This window comes from Sceloporus occidentalis, unplaced genomic scaffold (genome assembly GCF_023333645.1).
Source record: "Sceloporus occidentalis isolate IW3139 unplaced genomic scaffold, rSceOcc1.0.p SCAF_6, whole genome shotgun sequence".
NCBI classification, from domain to species: domain Eukaryota; kingdom Metazoa; phylum Chordata; class Lepidosauria; order Squamata; family Phrynosomatidae; genus Sceloporus; species Sceloporus occidentalis.
Genome location: NW_028316986.1, coordinates 41,926,261 through 41,948,982, shown reverse-complemented (window position 1 = coordinate 41,948,982; position 22,722 = coordinate 41,926,261). Strand labels below are relative to the sequence as shown.

The window sequence follows — 22,722 nt, the reverse complement described above, 5'->3', positions numbered from 1 at the left end:
ATAATTTAACTATCTCCGAACATCACCAATATTTTTACCTTAATTGGTCCAACAAAACAAGAACCTTTAATTGTTGAAATTGTCACTTGAGAATCTTCCAATAAAGCAATTATGTCTTCAGCTGATGAAATAATTGAAATAGCTGATGCTTCAGTGTGATACTGGGATAAATGAAAATCAGTTTTGTACCAAAGTCCAATTATCTTTTTCATCATCACTTCAAGAGTTGTTTCATTTGTAGCTGTTATAGATACTTCAGTTATTTCTTTTTTACACCGAAACATCTAGAAGTTTTTTTAAAAAAGACAAAAGAATTAATAATATGATAGGTTGCATCCTGACTAAAATCAGTATGTCAGGCTATTCTGTGCATGGAGTGCATGAATTGGTGTTCTGGTGGCTCCCAGACCTTTCTAAAGAACCATCTCTTGCCCTAGTTGCAAAAACTTGCAGATGACCACCCTCAAAGGACCAGGACAGGAGTATTATTGTCTGGATCTTAAGAAAGAAAGAAAGAGCCCTGGTGGCGCAGTGGTTAAATGCCTGTACTGCAGCCATTCACTCAAGACCACAAGGTTGCGAGTTCAAGACTAGCAAAAGGGCCCAAGCTCAACTCAGGCTTGCATCCTTCCGAGGTCGCTAAAATGAGTACCCAGACTGTTGGGGGCTAATTAGCTTACTTGCAAATTAGCTTACTTGCTGTTCACCGCTATGATCTCTGGAATAGCGGTATATAAATAAAATAAATTAAAATTAAAATTAATTAAGAAAGAAAGAAAGAAAGAAAGCATCCTATAATCCATAGAATGATGAATGAGCTCAAACCCCCGAACGTTCATCCAGTGTGCATAAGTTCACATTAGGTAAAAAAAGATATGTTTTTACTGGTAACTGCTACATACATTTGGCCAATATATTTGTTAAGTGTAACGTGAACTGAATAACTAAATCTCAGTAACAACTGTCTACTATGAATGTTCACCACATCTGACAAAGAATGTGCACATCATCAAATCCAGGAAGGAGTAACTGCATATGTCCTAGTCCAAGGGTAGGTAATTTGTGACCTATGGGGCACTTGTGGCTCCAAACCCTTTCCTGCAGCCCCTCTCATCTTTATCTTTACAAAAGAGCATCTGTAATAGGGGTTTTTGAGTGTATGTGTGAATAGTTGGTTCTCACACCTCTGCAGAACGTGGAACTTCTCAGTGGCTTTTTGGCAGCAGCCCTGCTCCCCCTTCTAGTATGTATGCTTAAGAATTCAGTGCTACTCTCTCAGTTCCATAATATACCATTTAAAAAAAAACAGGTAAGGCACTGAGTTGCGGAAGAGGACAGATTGTGTGAATTCAAATGTCCCCACAAATAGTTACAGATACCCGAAAGGCACCAGATCCCATCTGATCTTGGAACCTATGAAATTCATGGGGTCACCATAAGTTGTCAGGTGACTTGAATACATATACCCACACACAAAGAGAGATAACCAATTTATGCTATTTCTCCATGGTCTCTATGACTTACATAACAGTTTGATTAGCTAGCTCACTCAACATTATGACAACAAAGTTGAGACAACAGCAGTTCTAAAAGCAGTGTGTTTCCTGGCCCTTATGTCCAATCTATAATGCAAGACAAAAGTGGATGACTGAGACCAGGCAGTAACTTTAAGTCAGTGATATTCCCCCACAACATAACCACAGAGTGCCTGTGACTCTGAGGATGTTCAGGAATAACAAGGCATCTTATTGGAAACAGCAATGAGTTGAATACATCTACTCTGAAAATTGTAATGCTTACATGGCTGTTCCTTTTGGGAGTTGTCATCAAAGACAAAAACTTTCTGTATGTACTTGAAGGGTGCCATTCTATTTATATATTATACCCAATACACGTCAGAGGAATGATATGACCTCTCCAAATGTGAATTCAGATTAGCTACAGGGGAGGTCAAACAAAATGATGGACGGTCTGGAAAACATGCCCTATGACTCCACTTAAATGTTAGAAATAACTTCCTGACTGTACGAGCTGTCTGATAGTGGAATGCCTCAGAACGTGCTGGAATCTCCTTCTTTGGAAGTTTTTAAACAAATACTGAATGGCCATCCATTGAGAGTGCATTGATGGATGCACCATCCCCCCCCCCCCCCCACATGATTTACAACAATTGAACATGGCCTTTGAATCTATACAGTGAGACTGGAAATGTGCCAAATAAATTGAAAGGTAGACAAGAAGATGTAAAAAGAGAAAATATCATAGAAATGTCAAAAAGCACACTACTCAGCAATTTTCTCAGTCATTGAATAAAAAGTTCCAAACACTGTTGCTGCTTGCACAGCAGACAATATAGAAACAAGGGAGTAACTGTAGCACAATCTGAGATGCCTGCTGAATTGAGGGACACAACTACTGCCAAAAAGCTACTCAGTTCCAGAATGGTCCAAACATGTCTATGCACAGGTACAACGTACAACATTTATTTATAGACCGCTATTCCGCGATGATCATAGCGGTGTACAGTAAAATCGTAATACAATACAAAATACAGTTAAAGGAGGGAGAAGTCTCGTCCTTCAGGCAGTCCAAGATGTTGCTGGGTCTGCCTGATCGCTCCCTCTGAGGCCGAGATGACAGTTGAGGAGGGAGGGGCCTCTTCCTTCAGGCAATCCAAGATGTTGCTGGTCTGCCTGATGGCTCCCTCTGAGGCCGAGATCTAATTATGTGAGCCACAGCAGTCACAAGGAAAGAAATGAACACAGAGTTGGACCACAGCTGATAAGCACTGAGAGTCTTATTGCAAAAGAAAAGAAAGCCAAAACATAGGAGAATATTGGCTTTCTCTGTGGCTCTCCATTGTTGCACCTCTGTTCTCTTCCCAAGGAAGAAGGTTGTAAAAGTATGCCTTTTGTCAAACTTATTTTTTTCCAGTGTGACAAAAGATACTTTTATGAAAACCATCTCCCTAAGGAGAGAACCAAAGTGTACGACGGCATGCTGAGAGGTACAGAAATCACTGATATGCTCCTCCTCCGTTTCAGCTTTCTTTTCTCATGCAATAAGGCCCTACAAATTGTTTCACTCACAATTTTTTAAAACACTCTAATATCTAAAGTCAGACAGATTTCCCTTGCCAACAGGCTTAAAAACCAGTAGGATTTCATCTTGTTTCTGAAGGCTGAAAAGGGATTTATAACCTTTAGGGGGTCTGAAGGTTCTCAAGTCTTTTGCTCCATCAGGGATATCCACTGGTTTGTATCATAAAGCATTATGTTCCTGAGTAAAAACTACAGAGATCTGAAGGTTTGGAAGGCACTTGATACATTTAGTATACTATATCCACAATCTTACTAAGATCTTTGTTTTGGCTACACTATATAACGCCCCAATTCTGGCAACTCTATGATCAAACGTGTGGATGTGATAACATTTAAAATAAACATTTTAAAGTATAGTACAGATGTAATTACATTAAGTTCAAGAATCTTATCCAAGGTAAGCCTTTTATCCAAACAAAGCGACTGTCCAACAATGTTCTGTATAGTTTCCCAGTGCCTTGGCTGAAGACTGGGATTTCGTAAGGCTATAATGATAGGCAAGAATTCCTTAAAATCCATCAATGACTTCTTCAGTGTAGGTAAAATAGTATTTTCTGGCAATCCTTCAAAATATGAAAGCGTTATGGAAACATTAAAAACACTTCTCACAAGGTTTGTTCCAAATATATATTATATTACAAACATTTTTTCTAATATGTGCTAATACTTCACAGATGGGCGAAACCGACTGCCCCAAAGAAGTGGTGTGATGCCACCCCTAAGAAAGCCGGATGGGGGCTGCAGCAACCTCATGCCACAGCCCCAATCCAGCTTTTTGCTGGTGCAAAAAGAAGCATCAAATTGCTGCTCCTTTTTGAGTCAGCAAAAAACGAGATTTTCTGGAGCTGCTGCAGCTTTGTGGTGCTCCTGCAGCGTGCCGTCAGCTTCAGGCTGGCATCAGAGCATACGTCGTCTAAATGCCACACTCTGACACGACCCCAAAACTAGTATAAAGGAGCGGTCTGTTTCACTCCACAGTCATAAAGTAGGGACATGCAACTGGTTTCTCGCACATAAAAATATTCCTAGAAGTCTAAAACAGGCTGAGATCATATATGGGAGATGTAACTATGATCTGTCTCATAATATGACTCTCACAAATTTACCTTAGAAGCCAGGCAAACCAAAGGTGTTCTGAGGCACTGGCAAGCAGGGTGCTGAAAGACAATGCATCCAGCCAGTGAACCATGGTGGAATAAGCAGTGGCAGAGACCCCTTGAGGGGCCCTGTTGCAACTGCTTGTTGCAGTGCAGTTTGCTGATGGGATGGAATTGGGCACATAATCCTTTAGTACCTCACTTCCCATCACCTATGAACTTATTTGGTTGGTGCAGCTACTGGCTCCTAAGGTTGTTTGGGGGGGGGGGGGCATTTGTGGTTGTTGCAATGGTGCAATGATAATAAATGTGAACTGCAAAATTTAGAAGGTTGTAATTCCAGCTTGCAACATCATAAATACTGAACAGGATGCCAGTTGTAGACTGCAGTTTGTCATAATGAGCTGACCAAGGAGACATATAGTGGCAAGGAAAAAAGGGCTTGCACTCTTTGTTCATAATAGTGACTTGTCTTTTTCTCATGTTAAAATACTCTTACAATTTAAAAGTGGAGCAGGATAGCCTTTTTTATATATAAACATTCATATCTGAACTACTGCCACTAACTATATATTATCAATTAATGGCAGTTTTAATCTCTAAAAATAGTTTTGTTTCAATTCAGTCCCAATGACTAATTATCAATTGCATTTTACCTTTTTCAAGAATATGTGTGATCTGAATGAACCTGTTAACATCTTTTTGAATTAAATCGACATCAAGAAACCAAAAAATTGTGTATTTCCACCTAGCGAAAAGCTTGGCCCACTCTTCCTGAGAATCCCACAACAATTTACGCAATGTAAGTTCACTTTCAATTTCAGCAAGTTCAGCATTCACCCGTTGTAAATCTCCAGATTGACTTCTATGTGACAATTTTTCCAACGACAGTGATTTCATGTCACTAACAGAGCTGTCCAAAACAGTCTGGTAATTTGCATAATTTAGAATTTTTTCACTGATTTCTGCTGCTTCTTCAATGAGGCTCTCAATCATCTCTTTTGCTGTCTTAGGCAATGTTTCACTGAGGAGGAGAACAGGGTTTCTCACCTAAACAATAAAATAAATGATAAAGTGATCACAATTACAAAATTATTTAATCCTTTCATGAGCTATATAGGACTGCCATTAAAATATATTTGTGATACATTCACAAGTTAAAAAAAGAAAATGAATGGTTGAATTAAAATACATTCAGAAATTCTAATCCATTACCAGAGACATGAGCAGGGTCAATGATTTCTTGGCACACTATATGGATTAATATATATGCTTTCATCACAATTAAAGAAGAATTCTCTTCAAAAAATGTTTTCCGTTACAAGGAAACTGACTTCTGAAGAAGTAGAATTTCTTGCTCTCAAACATCAAGACTAAAAGACCAGCTGCTTGACAGACATGTACTGTCTTATGCAAATATTTGAAAATGTATAGGCAGTGTCACAATTTGAATCCAAATACAACCTAATCCTATCCCCACAGCAATGTAACTACTTAAAATTTTGGATAACTTGTCCATCTGATTTCTGTTGATTCCATCTGACTTGGATGGGCGGAGCTAGCAGCCACTAGCTTTGTATAGCCACTCCATCATTTTCTGGAGCTCAGTCTCTGAAGAGACAGAAAATGGGCTTGCATTTGGGAGTGGCCAAGGTTGAATGTCTGGCTGAGCTTTGGGGCTGTATGCTCTCCATGCGCATGTAGTCTAAGGCAGCAATTCTTAACCTTTTCTTTACCAAGGACCTCCTTTAAGTATCTTAAATTCCGACAGATTATGAAGACCTCATTCAAATAACATTTAATGTACCATGGACACCCACTAGCTGACCTTGGACTAAGCCTCAGAGAATGGTGAAAGGAAGCTTGCTTTGAACAAATCTTGTAAAGAAAACCTTGCAAAAGGTTTGCCTTAGGCATATTAAATCAGAAACATATCAAGGCTTTCAGCAACGTTCATCCCACAGTCAGTTCCTTCTTTAACAAACAAAATGTAAATTTAAACTGAAACAACTGTGCCACATCCTAGTTTGCATGCCCAAACCTTCCCTCCTATATCTCAGTCACTTTGCTTCCTTATAGTTCCTTGTTCTTTTCATACAGTCCCTCATTAATGTGAGATGGTAGATTGGCAATGGAGGAAATTCAAGCCATCTTGACAGTGCCCTCCTGTCATATTTGCAAACAACCAGGTTTCATCTCTTTCCAAAGTTTCTACAAGACACTGGACCCCATTTTTGTTTGGCCTGGGCTTTACAATGCCCAAAGAAAAGATATATTTTGGTGGCGTGGGGGTCACAATGACACATTTTTCACTGTGCCACTCTCCACCCATGTGATTATTTTTTACAACAGTTGCATTACTGTTTTAAATATATATATGGTGGGAGGAAGAGAGGAAAGAGAAGAGACGTTTAGGCAGGAAAAATGAAGTGCACAAATATAGGATGGTGACATCTGGCTTGAGAATAGTAAATGTGAAAGGGTGTCCAGTATACCACAAGTTAAACATGAGTCAACAATATGATGTAATTTTAGGCAACACAAGTGTAATGTCCAGATCAAGGAAAGAAGTAGTACCACTGGGTCCAGTTCTGAGTGCCACAGCTCAAGGAGGATATTGACAAGCTGGAATGTATCCATGAGGGTGACCAAGATAATCCAAGATAATCAAAGGTGGAAGCCAAGTCCTATGAGGAATAACTTAGGCAGCTGGATGTTGTTAACTTGGAGAAGAGAAGACTGAAAGTTAATATGATAGCCACCTGGACATCTGAAAGGATGTCATTCAGTGGGTGGAGAGACCTTGTTTTCCAGTGCTCCAGAGTCTAGAACATGAATGAATCCATTCTCTTCCATTGAAAATAATGGGGAAAGCCTGCAGACAGAGGGCCTCTCCATCACTGTTGTTGTCATGATATGGTTCACAGGCATCTGAAAGAACGATATCACTGTAGTGATATTATATGTATTATCCTATCATTTCTTAGATTGTACGCCATAGGCAGGTTTACTTTTTTATATTTATTGTTTTTATGCACAGCGCTGTGCAAATCTACAGCACTATATAAATAATAATAATAATAATAATAATAATAATAATAATAATAATAATAGTCCACTATGCTTTGTCACATTAATAGGTGTAATAGGGCAACTGCTAGGAGGAAAGGATAGCCTTTCCTTCTTCTCCTTACAAACCATTTCTCCAGTATTCTGCTGCCAGTAAAGATGGCATGCTTCAGGCTACAGTAAAACATAGCATGCAGCTAAAGACGACTCTTTTCTTTTTACTCTAAACTGTGTGTGGCCCTGACACAGATTAGGATGGATGGAATGAATGGAAGAAGCTTACATTTTCTGTAGTCTGTTTTTTGTCATTTAATCCCCCCCTCCTCCGTAAGCTTTATTAATTTCCATTTTATCATTTGTTAGAGACATGTTCTAATATTAGGAAAGCTTTATGGCTTTTCGTTCATACATGAAACAAAATGTAAATTGTGAGAAAAAGGAGTTTATACAAGGGTGTTATACCTTTAAGGAAAAATATGAAGACTGCATATGTTAAGAAACAGCCTCTCTCAGCGGAGTTTAGCCTGGTTGACAGTGACTTAAGCAAATACAAGTAGGACAGATCAAGTTACAGATTAAAGAACTTTACTAATTGTTTTCAGAATGCACATACACTTGAAGTACCCACATTCTAATTTTCTAATGAAAAGATTAGGTAAAAGGAAGAGCTGCAGTGAGCTTAACACTTTAACTCATTATCTTGAAGCTGAGGACAAAGAAAGAGAGCAAAGAGCCAAGAAATTAAGAGGAAGTAGGGAAAAGTGCAAGTTTTCATATGACCACTGACCTTAGCAGTTTCTGGGGTCACATGGTCTGGTTGCTTGGATATATAAAATATTTGTGACCATGAGTCAACAGTGTGATGCTGCAGCTAAAAAGGCCAGTGTGATTCTAGGCTGCAGCAATAGTAGTATAGCATCTAGAAGATCAAGGAAAGTATTAGTGCCACTCTATTCTGCTTTAGTCGAGCGTCACCTGGAACACTATGCCCAGTTCTGGGCATCACAATTCAAAAAGGATGTTGACAAGTTAGAATGTGTCCACAGTAGGGTGACCAAAATGGTGAAGGGTCTGGAAACCACACCCTATGAGGAGAAACTTAGGGAGCAGGGTATGTTTAGCCTGGAGAAGAGAAGGTTAAGAGGTGATATGATAGCCCTGTTTAAATATTTGAAGGGATGTCATATCGAGGAGGGAGCCAGCTTGTTTTCTGCTGTTCCAGAGATTAGGACCAGGACCAATGGATGCAAGCTCCAGGAAAAGAGATTCCAGCTCAGCATTAGGAGAAACTTTTTGACAGTGAGAGCTGTTCAAAAGTGGAACACACTACCTCAGAGAGTGGTGGAGTCTCCTTCCTTGGAGGTCTTTAAACAGAGGCTGGATGGCCATCCGTTGGGGATGCTTTGATTGAGAGTTCCTGCATGGCAGGGGGTTGGACTGGATAGCCCTTGCGGTCTCTTCCAACTCTATGACTCTATGCATTACAACAGATAAAAGAGCAAATGGACAAACCTGAACTAAAGAAGTACGAGTGTAGGCACCAAGGCTTACCTACACTATCTGAAATCTCCAATTGTTCTAACAGCAATTAAAATGGGGTGAGGTGAAGGAGAATGTTGATTTTCCAAAATTAATTAATTAACATGAAAAGGGCTTTTTTCTTTACCAATACCCACATTAAGTCATGTCTTGATAGGTAAATTAAATGTACAGCTGTATTTTTCAGCAAATACTAAGATTGAATGGATACTGGTTTCTACCACAGTAACTTACTTTGTTTTTGTATTCCCTCATTTCAGCTTGCAGATTGTCAATATATTCTACCAAGCCTTCACTGAATTTTATAATATAATCATCCTTCATTTTTTCACAAATAAGGACAGTTGATTGAAGACTCTGGAGTGTTCGCACAACTGTCTGATACAGTGCTAGTTGCTGAAGTGGAAGAAAAATGTCGTAGTCGTTTGCAATAAAGTAGAGCTCAGAAAGATTGTCACACTGCATCTTTATTTTGGGTAGTTTTGTGGTAATTTCTTGGAGGTATAGCAAATGTTCAATAAATCCATCCACTGTGATTAGTTCTTTGCTCAGCTTTGCTACTGCTGTTTTGGTGACCTAAATAAAGTGAAATATTAATAAATAACTTAGATATATATCCCCAAAATATATTAGAAATTCTATAGAAGAGTGCATGTAAAACCTTGAGGTAGACATCCCAAGAAAGTGTACACAGGGTTGCAAGAGGTGAGGAAAGGTAGGGAGGCACACCATTATTACATGACCATCAGCATCCCTGCTCAGGTCTTGCCAACTCAGGACAGCCATGACTTCTAGAACAAATAATCTGTAATATGGTCTGTGTATTTCTTTTAAAACTGCCTTCTACTTTCCCCAGCAAAATCATATTTTCCAGTCTTTTCCATTTTCCATGATGTGTCCAAAGTATAATAGTCTCAGTTTAGTCATTTTGGTTTCTAGGGAGAGTTCAGGCTTGATTTACTCTTGTCATTGTGCTGTTGTGTGCCTTCAAGTCATTTCCAACTTATGACAAACCTATCATGAGGATTTCCTGGCAAGTTTCTTCAGAGCGGGTTTGCCACTGCAGTCATCTGAGGCTGAGAGAGTGTAACTTGCCCAAGGTCACCCAGTGTCTTTCAATGGCCAAGCACAGATTTGAACCATGGTCTACAGAATCCTAGAACCTCATGATAGGGTCTAACCTTAGGGTTGCCATAAGTCAGAAACAACTTGAAGACACACAACAACAATTTAATTGAGGATCTTATTTAACTGTATCATGACTGCCTTTCAAATCTTAAGTAATCTTCTGATTTCTTGACTACAATCACCATACGGCGTAATGGTTGAGCTAGGATGTTTGCAATATGGTATCTATTACATCTTCCTTTTCTAAATCCAGCTTCAACAAGTGGCACTTCTCACTCCAAATATAGTAAAATTCTGGTGTAAAATCTATTTGTGTATCAGCTATTCTGGGTGATTTAAGTCTTCCTAGAGCATGAAAGCCCCTTTCCAGTTCACTTTCTAATTGTGAACTCATTATCAAAAGACTCTTCCCTTAAAGCAATTTGTCATGCTTTCATTTCTTTTATAGTTCATGTAACGATTCTATCATCTTTATTGTGTCCTGATCATATACTGTGTTCCCTGCAGCATACCTATTCTAGGTTCACATTTCCCTTTCATTTCTCAAATCTTGTGAAAGAGGTCTTTTTACATGTCTTTTTTGTTGTCTTCTAGATTGTTTATTATTATTATTATTATTATTATAGTTCTCTTTGCCACCAAACAAAAGTTGCTGAACAGTTGTTTTCAGAATTCTGACCCCATTTCTGTCATCATTTGCTTCTACTTGTTCATAACCATTTCAAGATTTTCATTAATCATCCAGAGCTGTATTACACACTCACACACACACACTGAGGCTATATATATATATATATATATATATATATATATTTGGTATAGACAATGCATTTTTGAATTATTCCCTGATAATGTCCCTGGTTTCAGTCCAGTTCTTCTGATTCCCTATTAATTAGCCTCAGTAATACAAATCTGTTTTTGCATTGCCTTTAAATTCTTTGAATATGTCCTTTAGATTTATTTATTTTTATTTATTTTATATATTTTGGCACTGTGATTGACTTAGTGTACCTGATTTTTTTGTAGAGAGGTTTTGTAGCACCTTTGAGACTAAGAGAAATAAAGAAGTTGGCAGCATCTTTCACAGACTTCCTCAAATGCACCTGAGGAAATAGACTGAAGTCTACAAAAACTCATGCTGCCAACTTCTTTCAGTTAGTCTCAAAGGTGCTACAAAATCTCTCTGCATACTGATTCTACAGACTAACATGGCTATATATTTGAATTCTGATTTTTTTTATTAGCTGTTCAAGGTTTGTGCTACAAACTATTCCTGGTCTTGTTTTTGCAGAGAGAATGGAGCTTCTCCATATTCCTCTTCCAAGTACATAGCATAAGGTCATGTTCCATTACCTATATAATTTGTCTGCAACGAATAAACTGTTGGCCTCACAAAGTTTGGTAGGACACACACCTACTTCATTTATTGATCCCACACCAAGTTCTCTGACAATGTTTGATTCTGCTCTGTTTCCTATTTACTCCTTCCAAAATTTCTTGTTTTGGTGTGTGAACAATTTTGCTCCTAGATGCAAGAATCTTTCCATTTCTTCCTCTTCTGCCTCTGTAGTTGGAGCATAAATATGAATTGTGGTTGCTTTTGCTACATCTTGCCTCGCTATTAATGCCACCCAATTTTTTAAGATTGTAATTTCAAAGTAAACTATAGTTACCTGTTTGAAAATGTCTCATTTTAATTCACTTTAGCTAGCCAAAATTAAGTATTGCTAATACATTCTGTTTCTTATTTTATGATTTCTAGCTTCCCCTAATTCATGCTTCTCCCATTCTATATTCCTATTGTATGTGTTGTGCAGCTCTAGACTTGACTTTCACATCTGACCATGCCAGCAAGTGAATGTCCTTTTACCCTGAATCCAGTTGTGTCATTTGCAGTTGTCCTTTACTCTACCTCAGTAGCCAGTTGAGTTTCTTCCTTTCTACCTGCTGACGACTAGTATCTTTTCTTCACAGTGTCAGCACATTTAAAGTGGCTTCTAAGCAAAAGCCTGCCTAACTTGGGAGATTCTAGCAGAAGCAATGCTACAATCAACCTATTTTTCCCCTTTCTCCTGAATCTTAAAAACAATGAATACAGTGCCTGTCCTCAGTTCCAAAGATAGCAGTACACTCAGCCCTCAACTTTCACCGGTTTAACATTTAATAAAATAAAATAAAATTTTTATTTCTATCCCACTTTTTGCCAGGCAATCAAAGTGGCGTACAACAGGCTAAAATACATCCATATATACATAGTGCCCCCCTTAAAACAAGATTTAAAAGTATAAAATTAAAACTAGCATGCTAAAATTCAAATAATAACCATGGGCAGAGTTCGATAGATGGGAAGTCTTATTCGTCGTATTACAGTTTTGATTTTTTGCGATGTTAAACCCACATGAGTGTACACTCTTCCTCCCATCTCTCGGGCTTTCCCTTGGGGGAGACACCAAGGATGGAGGGAGCAGCCTGAAAGAGTGCGTGCATGATCCTTTCTTCTCTCCCCCCCACTTCTTTTAACTGGCTTCCCTGAGCCAGTTAAAGGATGGGAGGGGCAGGCAAGAGGACCAGGTATGCCCGCTCCTCTTCTCCCCCTCAAATCCTCTAACTGGCTCAAGGAAGCCAGTGAGAGGATGGGAGGGGCAGGCAAGAGGAACAGACATGTGCACTCCCCTTCTTCCCCCCTCCTGACTTTTAACTTCTTTGGGGGGGGGGGGAGTATTCATGGTTTTTCCACATTTGCCTGGGTCCTTCACCCCAACCCCCACAAATGTGGATGGAACATTGTATTTTGTTACTACAGTGGACCCTCTCCATATGCAGAGATCCATTCTGGATCCCTCTGCGTATGGGGAAAAACATGTAAGCTCAAACCCCATTGGCTGCAATGGAGGAGTGCTTCTGCGTTTGGCGCGGTGCGCGTGCCACAAGAGCGCGCACCACTTATCGCCCGGCGGCTTAACCTTCCGCGTAAGGTTAAAGCTGCGTATGGCACGTTCGTGTATGGCACAGGTGCACTGTACCTATATTTTAAGTAGTATTTTGTTCCTTAGCAATGTTTCCCATACAATGTCTTTGTCTTAAATCTTTGTGGCACAGAGTACCATGAACAACAGTATTAATAGTGGATAAGCAGGATATAAACTTAATAAATACATTTTTAAATGGATGTACTTACTTCTACAAGATGTGCATTCTTTGCTTCCATTGCTGCATAGAAGCAGAGATGTATTTTATTAAGCAAAGCCTCAAAATATGGCAGGCAGTCTTTCTGATAGTTGCAACTTTTGACATTAAACATAGAGATCCTCCTTTCAACAACCATGCACACAATCTCCTTTATATCAATCGTATAATTTTCCAAAATGTTTCTAAACTCATCTGTAGACATCTCTCTTCTTAGTGCTGATATTTTGTCAGTTGTATTTTTTGCTTTATCTACCATATTACAAAATTCCATAAAATTTCTGCAGTAACATTCAACTTGGCCCAGTGAACAACTCTGAAGAGACAGAAGACTCAGAATCTGCACAATTAAAATGGCAATAAATTATAAATTTTAACTTTGAAAGTCAAAAATACTTCAATATAGCCCTGTATTAGTTTTAGCCTCACATACTGATTTAATCTGGTTTAAACACAAACTGGTCTCAATTATATAGATGTAAGGAACACAAAAAGGGAACACAAGCAGGGGTGTTGCTATATTATAAATTAATTTTAATTTTGGTTTATCAAGACCTCAATAAACCAAAAGCATCCACTGGTGTTACTGATTATGAACTTATCCATACTTGTTCACACTTATTCACACTTATAAATAAAAAAGAAAGAGAAAGTAAATTCAATTCAGCATTTAATATATTCTTTACTTTAGCTCTGATGCTGCCTGGTTGTTCACCCTCACTTGACCAATACATTTTAATTACCAGTTCTAGTTCAATCAACTTATTCCTTCGAATACCAGTTCACGTCCTGTGTTCTTGTGAAGCTAGAGACAAGAGTACATCACCCAGAGACAGAAAAAGATGGGGGGAGGGGAAGAGAAATCAGTTTGGCACCATGAGAGTGAAAGAGGCTGAAATAAATACAGTCTTATAGTAACCCTATGGCATGAATTTTTGCTTGAATGGAGAAAAAACCCAGAAAAGTGAGAGAAAGAAGAAAAAGAATGGAGTACCTGGAAAAGGAAGGATGGAAGTGACACAAGCCAAAATTCAATTGTTAGTCCTAATTATATATATATATATATGTGTGTGTGTGTGTGTGTGTGTGTGTGTGTGTGTCAATTAAATGTATGTAAATGTTAGTTTATCAAATCCCCATTTGAGTTAATAGGTATATTCTGAATAAGACTAACAACTAGATCTAGATAGAGATAAATGGAGGAAATAACCAGCAAGGAAGGAAAATGAGGTGTACAACATACAAAGTAGTATGCTCTGCTGGATGGAACTACTCTCTTTTTTAAAAATAATTTTAAACATTTAAAAAAATGCAAAAATGATGCCTCCTCAACCATAACAACCTAATAATGACTGGCCTCCAGGAGCCACAAAATGTTGAAGATAATTGTGCCTTTTGTATATTATGCTCATGTGCTGTCCTATGGAGTACTACCACAATATATCACAATCTCTTTTTGAAACACAGGAAGGTGTCTTACTGTACAACCTAAATCAAAGATGCTCCAGCTGAAGGGGAAATGGACTAGGTACAAGCATGTTGTTCCCGTAGAACCCTCTTTGGTCAGCTGATCAGTCACATCTACTGGGGAAAATCTTCTATAGGTTGAATTTCCCTTATCAGAAATACATGGGACCAAAAGTGTTTTGGATTTTGATATGGACAGGTTGCTTACCTGTAACGGTATTTCTTCGAGTGGTCATTTGTGAATTCACACAAATGGGTTATTCTGTGCCTGTGCAGTTAGCTTCAGAACCAACTTAGAGCTATCAGAGGCGTTTTGCCGGTAGCCCCGCCCGCTCTCCAACTGCCTTATTAGCCAATTTCCCGCCCAAACTGTCAGTTCCATGGATGTCGAGTAGCAGCTCAGAACCGAAGGAGAGGCAGGCAGGGCACGACTGTGGGGGGAGGATGGGTGGGATTTCTGTAAATTCGCAGATGACCACTCAAAGAATTACTGTTACAGATAAGCAACCTGCCCTTCTTCTTCGTGGTCTCTGCACATCACACAAATGGGTTAGCCTAACAAACTTTGGTCAGTGGAGGAGGGAGTGGCATGTCACATAAGAAAGGCACATTGACCCCAAACAGAATCATCATTCGAGAAACCAAGCTCAAGGGCATGCAAACATGGGGACGAAGAATCCCACTGATATGACAACTCTACAGAGTCGAGCAGAAAATCCAATACTGAGATGTAGTGGAAACAGTCACCAATGTAGGTTAAACATGCCTATTGGCAGAAAAAGCAGGCTTGCCAACTAACCATATGTTATACAGGTCCATAATCAATAGCAGGTATAAACCAAGGTCAGGGAAAACCCTTGACCTAGATAGGATAGGTTTGTTGGTAATGGGGATTATGCCAAAGCTACTGAATAGGTAAGCGGTGTGAAAATGAAGGAAGTTCACTACTGTAAGCAGCTATTGAAAGATAGCAAGCAAGAAAGTCTGGTATACAGACAAACAAAAACAAACAAACAAGCTTCATTTATATACCACTTCATACCACCTAAGCAGTGTCTAAGCAGGTTACAACTGTAAGCTAATTTGCCCCCAACAATCTGGGTACTCATTTTACCGACCTTAGAAGGATACAAGCCTGAGTCAAGCTTGACCCCTTTTGCTGGTCTTGAACTCGCAACATTATGGTTTTGAGGGAGTGGCTGTAGTACAGGCATTTAACCACTGAGCCACCAGGGCTCCTATGTATACAGACACTGTCTAATCTGAAAGGTAAATTGAAGTCAACATGAAGGCAAAAGGCTTGCAATAATGTGAAGTTGTATGGGTCAAGACATTGGTACCCAAGAAAGAGGGGCTTACAAAGTCCTCAAACCCAAAGGTATGTCATTCAAATAATCTTGAAAGTAGTAAAAAGGGCAGCGATCTGATAAAGCCTCTCAAAGCCATGATTTGGATACTATGGCATTGACAGACACAGCCTAGAATGCTGTTATCTAGGGCTAAATGTCCTCATTAATAGAGTATAAAATAGACATCTGTGCTCAGTAATGAGTTGGTTGGGAAGTCCATTCATAGAGAGAGAAAGCCTAATGACATTGAACTGGAGAAAAGGTCCAGTAACAATTTTTGGAACAGTGGTGGATGTCAGAGAGGAGGAATATTGCCTCATCCAGTCACAACAAATTTCTGATAAGAGAGAAATAAGAAGATTGCAAGATCCAGTTGTTGTGACATACAAGACATGCTGTATGTGAGCATAATGCTCCAGGCTATCAGCATGATGCATTCAGATCTTGACTGAAATGACAAGAAAAATATCAGTGGCTGGTGTGATGTCAATAAGACTAGTAACAACATTGTAAAAGTGAAGGGATACCACACTGTCAGGTTGTAAGAAATCCCTGTGAGGATGGTATCCCATGACATGATGTCCTGTAGAGGTTGTATCAAAGATATCATGACATGGCAGGAACAGCCAGAACAGATAGGCAAACAGTATAGCAGGAGTGAGATGCTGACAATCAATCATGAATGGGCCCTGGGAAGAAAAGTTTTCAGAGCTGTGGAGCTGGATTAGACTTCAAGCATCATGAAGTCTAATTCGTAGCCAGGTGGTGCAAAACACCTGGCAACATGACAGAAATTGTCATAGTCTTATCTCTAATGCTTAGGAGGAACGACTCTAGCTGTATCATTAATGCACGAAAGCATGCCAGCATGAGCAGAAGGGCTTGGAGAGCATATAACAGTGTCTCAAAATCCCTTATCGTGAAGGTCCAGGGCACGTAATGAAGCATGAAGTACGCTGTGACAGGGCATAACAATTAGAGGGAGGACAGGATTCTGTTTATGGGAGAGAACCCCCAGGAGATTTGCAGAATGCATAGTCAGCCTTGTCAGGGTTGCAGGTGGAGGTCTGCACCCAATTTACGACTTGGACAGAGGTTCAGGAGAAGCAGGATGTTATGACATCAGTTGTCCTGGAGAGATAGGGCAGGTATGCACATCTCGAGATCTCAAAAATATCCACAGAGGAGGACAGATCTTCAAATGGAGGCTCAAAACGGAGCTATGTGTCCAGAGCAAAAATGGAAACGAACTGAAGCAGTTGTTAGTCACCTGTTCCTGAAAAGAGGGTGGCATTGACAGGGACCCCTTGGAATGGCCATGTATTTCCCAGTATATAGTGGTCCTTGGTAAAGAGCCACCAATATCTTGACTGACAGTTACACTGGGAAGTGGCAGAACATTTCCCCTATGAATGATGGTCTCTGAACAATGGTATCAAAGCCTCCCATGGGGGGAACAAGATGATCACAATTGTGCTGATATCGAGTGCATAATGGTAATGTCTCTAGGTATAGAGGAAGCAAACCAATTTATGAGTATTGATTGCATAATCCTGACAGCCTTTCATATGGTGAAGGATTATTCGTACCAAGAGCACCCAGGTTGCACCCCCAACATTATGGGGGATGACTCAAATGTCAGACCTGAATGTTTGCATTAAGTGGCATTTAGCCGTTCCAGGTTGCGGAGAGCAATTTAAACCATCAAAGGTATCTGTACATAATACCATGCAGCCTGAGAGAAAGGAGGTCCTCAGAATGCAAATGGTGATGTCGTCCCTCAGTATGGAGGGATCAGCATATCCCCCAAATCAGCTACCTAGGAACAGCAGTGATGTGGGGTCTGCAAGGGTGATCATGGCTCAGAGCCAAACAAGTGATCACTGAAAGTGGCTTAAGGGACGAATTGTAGGAGCATAAGAGGCCTCACAAAGGAGAGGACAAGCATGGCCCAGGATTTGGCAGTGTGTTCGCAGGTAGTGACCCTTGGTATCGAAGACACACTATGGTCCTGAATCAGGGAGGCATGAGCCAGTGGTGTTCCCCGATATGTAGAGGGGAAATCATGGCTCCAAATAGACAGAGTGCTCACTGGTAGCTGACCTCGGTACAAAGGGAGCAACTATGGCCTCAAATCCAAACCAGCACCAGCTTTATCGGCTGCTGAGAACAGTCGATTGCAGTCACGAAATTAACTAGGTGGCGGTGAGGAGTGTGCAATAACCAATAATGGCCCTTAGAAATTGAAGCGCCAGCTCCATTTGACTCCTCTTGTGCAGCTTAAAACGGTACTGACACTAGGCCCTTAATATCTGTTCTCCCAAAAGGATTGAATGCGGCCATATTAAGATGGCAACCTGGCTACCACCTGATACGTGAGAAAGGTGCCATGTAAGATCGCCTATAGGCCAATCTGGGACACCCCAGAGAGTCAGTGGCCGACAAGCATCAAAGCAGGTATGTGAGGCAATAGGTTTAACCCCGGAGAGGAAGGGACCGATGAGGGCAGAAGTAGCCTGTGAGCCAATCGGTTCCACCCTGGAGGATTAAGGGGGATAAAAGTGTGGCTATGAGCCAATCAGTTTGACCCCAGAGAGTCAGGGACTGATGAGGGTCGAAGTCGGGCTGCAAGCCAATTGGTATGACTCCAGAATGTCAGGAACCGATGAAGATCAAAGTCAGGTAGCCATCCAATCGGTTTGATCCCAGAGAGTCAGGGACTGATGAGGGTCAAAGTTGGGCTTCAAGCCAATTGGTATGATTCCAAAGAGTCAGGGCCCAATGAGGATCGATTTCAGGTTGCCATCGAGTCAGTATGACTCTGGCGAGACAGGGACAGATATGGATTGAAGTTGGGCTGCCAGCCAATTGGTTTGACCCTGGAGAGTCAGGGACCAACGAGGATCGAAGTCAGGCTGCAAGCCAATCAGTGTGACTGTCAGGGACCAATGAAGATCAAAGTTGGGCAGCCATCCAATCAGTTTGACCCCGGAGAGTCAGGGACCAAACAGGGTCAACGTTGAGCAGCCAGTCAATTGGTTTGAGCCTGGAGAGTCAGGGACCAATGAAGATTGAAGTCAGGCAGCCATTCAATTGGTTTGATCCCGGAGAGTCAGGGACTGATGAGGGTTGATGTTGGGCAGCCAGTCAATTGGTTTGACCCCAGAGTGTCAGGGACCAATGAGGGCCAATCGGTTCCATCCTGGAGGATTGAGGAGGATAAAAGTGTGGCTATGAGCCAATTGGTTTGAGCCCGGAGAGTCAGGGACCAACGAGGGTTGAAGTCGGGCTGCAAGCCCATAGGTTTGACTCCTAAAAGCCAAGGACCAATGAAGACTGAAGCCAGGGAGCCAGCCAATTTGTTTCACTCTGGAGAGTCACAGACTGATGTGGGTTGAAATCGGGCTACAAGCCAATCGATATGACTCCGGAGAGTCAGAGACTAACAAAGATCGATGTCAGGTTACCATCCAGCTGGTATCCATCAAGTTGCCATCCAGCTGATATGATTCCGGAGAGTCAGGGACCAATGAGGGTAAAAGTATGGCTTCAAGCCAATTGGTATGATTCTGAAGAATCAGGGGCCAAATAGGGTCAATGTTGGGCAGCCAGCCAATCGGTTTGACTTGGAGAGTTAGGGACTGATGAGAATTGACACTGGACTGCCATCCAATCAATCTGACCCCTGAGAGTCAATGACCGATGATGAAGTTGAGTTGCCAGGCAATCGGTTTTATCCCAGAGGATCAGGGACCATGCTGAGTGAAGTCAGGCTGTCATCCAATTGGTGTGAGCATGGAGCATCAGGAACCAGTGAGAATCAAAGTCAGGAGCAGCCGATGATAACTCCTCCTCAGAAGAACAAAGGCCCTTAGCCATGAAAGTAAGGCGAAGGGCCATGAAAAAGGTTTTCTTTAGTGGCTCAAGCCAAGCAAGGAAGTAAAGTGAGTGGACCTTTTATAACTTTTCTTCAGAGGTAAGAGGTGTAGGTGCGTCAGTGAGGCGGGTGCCATTTTAAAAGTTTCTCCCCAGGAGTACAAAGGGACTTTGTCAAGCGTGCCAGTGAGGCGGGCACCACTGTAAAAATTTCTCCCCAGGAGGAAAGGGGACTTTACCAAGGGTGCCAGTGAAAGGGCTGACTGTTTTAAAAAAAATTCCTCAGGAGAAGAAAGAAAGTCTGCCAAGCCCACCGATCCAGGAGAGCGGCTGTATATTTTAAAAAATTCCTCAGAGAAGGAAAGGGCCTTGCCAAATGCAAAGGTGAGGCCAGCTGCCGTTAAACAATTTTACCTCAGAATGTACATTAACATTTAAGTGTGCAAATCTCTAAGAAATCACAAGCAAGCTGTCATTAAAACAACTTTACCTCAGGATTTAAATTTACATTTAAGTATGTGATTCTCTAAGAAATTGCAGTGCAAGCTGCCGTTAAAACAATTTTACCTCAGAATTTACATTAACATTTAGGTATGTGATTCCTAAGAAACCGCAATGTTTGGTTTAAATATGAAGAATTATGTTTAAAAAATTACCACCAAAATGCAGATTGGTTCAGTCAAAAAGAATTTTAAAATCTGACAGGAAAATGAATCTCTGAGTTCCTAGATGCTGGAACATGGCAGAGAAAAGGAACTGAGGGTTTATGCAGGAAACCGGCCCAATAGGGCAGTTGGAGAGTGGGAAGGGCTACTGCCAAAACGCCCCTAATAGCTCAAAGAAGGTTCCCAAGCGTACTGCACAGGCCCAGAATAACCTATTAGTGTGATTCACAGAGACCACGAAGAAGAAATATATATGCATGTGCGCGCGCGCACACACACATATGTATATATATGGATTTTGAAATATTTCCAGAGAGATAATAAGATATCTTGTTGTTGTTGTTAAGTGCCTTCGAGTCAATCTCTACCCATGGCAACCCTGTGGATAAGACATCTCCAAGACCCCCTGTCCTCCATTAGTTCCTGTAAATTCATACCTGTAAGCATAACTGTTTTTTCCCAGTGAGCTGTGCCTTCTCATGATGTCTCTGAAGTATGACAGCCTCAGTTTTGTAATCTTTGCTTTCTGGGAGATTTTTGGTTTGATCTGCCCTAGGACCCATTTATTTTTCATTTTGGTTGTCCATAGCATCCTCAGCACCACATCTTGAATGAACTGATTTTCTTCCTATCTTCTTTAACTGTCCAGCTCTCACATCTATATATGGTAACAAGTAATACAATGGCTTGTATGATTCTAACTTTTGTGCTCAGTTGTATATCTTTGCATTTTAGGATCTTTTCTATTTCTTCCATAGCTGCTCTTCCCATTCTAAATATTCTTCTGATTTCCTGGCTGAAGTGCCCGTTTCTTTCGATGTTTGATCCCAGGTATGAGAACTCTTTTATTAGTTCTATTTCTTCATTGTCTAGGTTGAATTTGTGTAGATTCTCCTTAGTCATTATTTTTGTTTTCTTTATGTTCAACAGTAAGCCTGCTTTTGCACTTTCTTCCTTGATCTTAGTTGCTCCAGGTCTAGGAGGTTTTCTGCAAGTATTATGGCATCATCTGCATATCTTAGATTGTTGATATTCCTTCCTCCTATTTTCACTCCTCTTTTTTCTATGTCCAATCCTGCTTTTCTTATAATATGTTCTGCATCTAAGTTGAACAGATAAGGTGATGCAGCCTTCTATGACTCCTTTGCCAACTGGGAACCACCCTCTTTCTCCATATTCTGTTCTAATAATAGTCTCTTGTCCGGAGTACAGATTTCTCATCAGGACTATCAGATGTATTGGCACTCACATGTCTTTAAGGGCATTCCATAGCCTTTCATGATCTATGCAGTCAAAGGCTAAATCACATGCTGATTGTCTTTTGGAATTCCCTGGTGCACTCCATTTGCCATAGTATGTTTGAAGTGCGGTCCCTAGTTCCTCTTCCTTTCCTGAATCCTGTTTGGGTCTCTGGGATTTCTCTCTATATGTGGTTGCAGTCTATGTTGCAGAATTTTGAGCATAATTTTGCTTTCATGGAATATTATTGCTATAGTCCTATAGTTGCTGGAGTCTTTTGTGTCACCTTTTTTGTGAATGGGGATGTATACTGATTGTTTCCAATCTGTTGACCATTGTTTGTTTTCTATTCCTTTCAATACATAATGCCTGCTATGTTCTGTTTTCCATTCCTTTCAATAAACCTGTCCTGTTTAACAAAGTCCAGGAGCTGTGTTATTGGCTAGGGGGGAGCTTGCATAACAGTGAACCTAAAAATAAGAAGCTATACATTCCTATCTGTAACTAGGTTCCAAAACACACCGCAAAAATAATCCAGTTTGACACTGCTTTAACTGCCCTGGCTCAATGCTAGGGAATTCTGGGAACTATAGTTTTGTGAGACATGTAGCCTTCTCTGTCAGAGAGCTCTGGTACCACAATAAACTACAATTCCTGGGATTCCCCAGCACTGAGCCAGGGCACTTACAGTGGTGTCAAACTAGATTATTTCTGCAGTGTGTTTTGGGCCATTGTCCACTGTTTTTTCTATTTTTCTTTATCCTTTCTGAATTATTTACTGCAATTGATAACTAGCTTAGTATTTTGAAAAATTTTGAGTAGAAAAGTTAAAGAAAAGGAGAGGTGCAAAAACTTCAGCAAGCTTGCAGTGCAGGAAATTAAAAACTAAAGGAGAAAAATGGGGGAGGAAATGCTTAAAGGGAAAAGAGTTTGGGACTACTGCCTTAATCTGCTGCCATAAGGGAGTATATATATGAATAGATTGCTCCTCCAGCTATTCAGAGAA

The 22,722-nt window shown here is 40.5% G+C and overlaps 1 protein-coding gene across 1 annotated transcript in view; it reads right to left on the bottom strand.

The window, feature by feature from the left end:
• LOC149310662 (dynein axonemal heavy chain 14-like) overlaps positions 1–22,722 on the bottom strand; it is a 352,749-nt gene that overhangs the window by 249,051 nt on the left and 80,976 nt on the right. Inside the window, 5 exon segments of the mRNA XM_089529413.1 lie at positions 39–284; positions 3,474–3,664; positions 4,855–5,248; positions 9,041–9,382; positions 13,113–13,460. Coding sequence (XP_089385539.1) covers positions 39–284; positions 3,474–3,664; positions 4,855–5,248; positions 9,041–9,382; positions 13,113–13,460 — 1,521 coding nt within the window.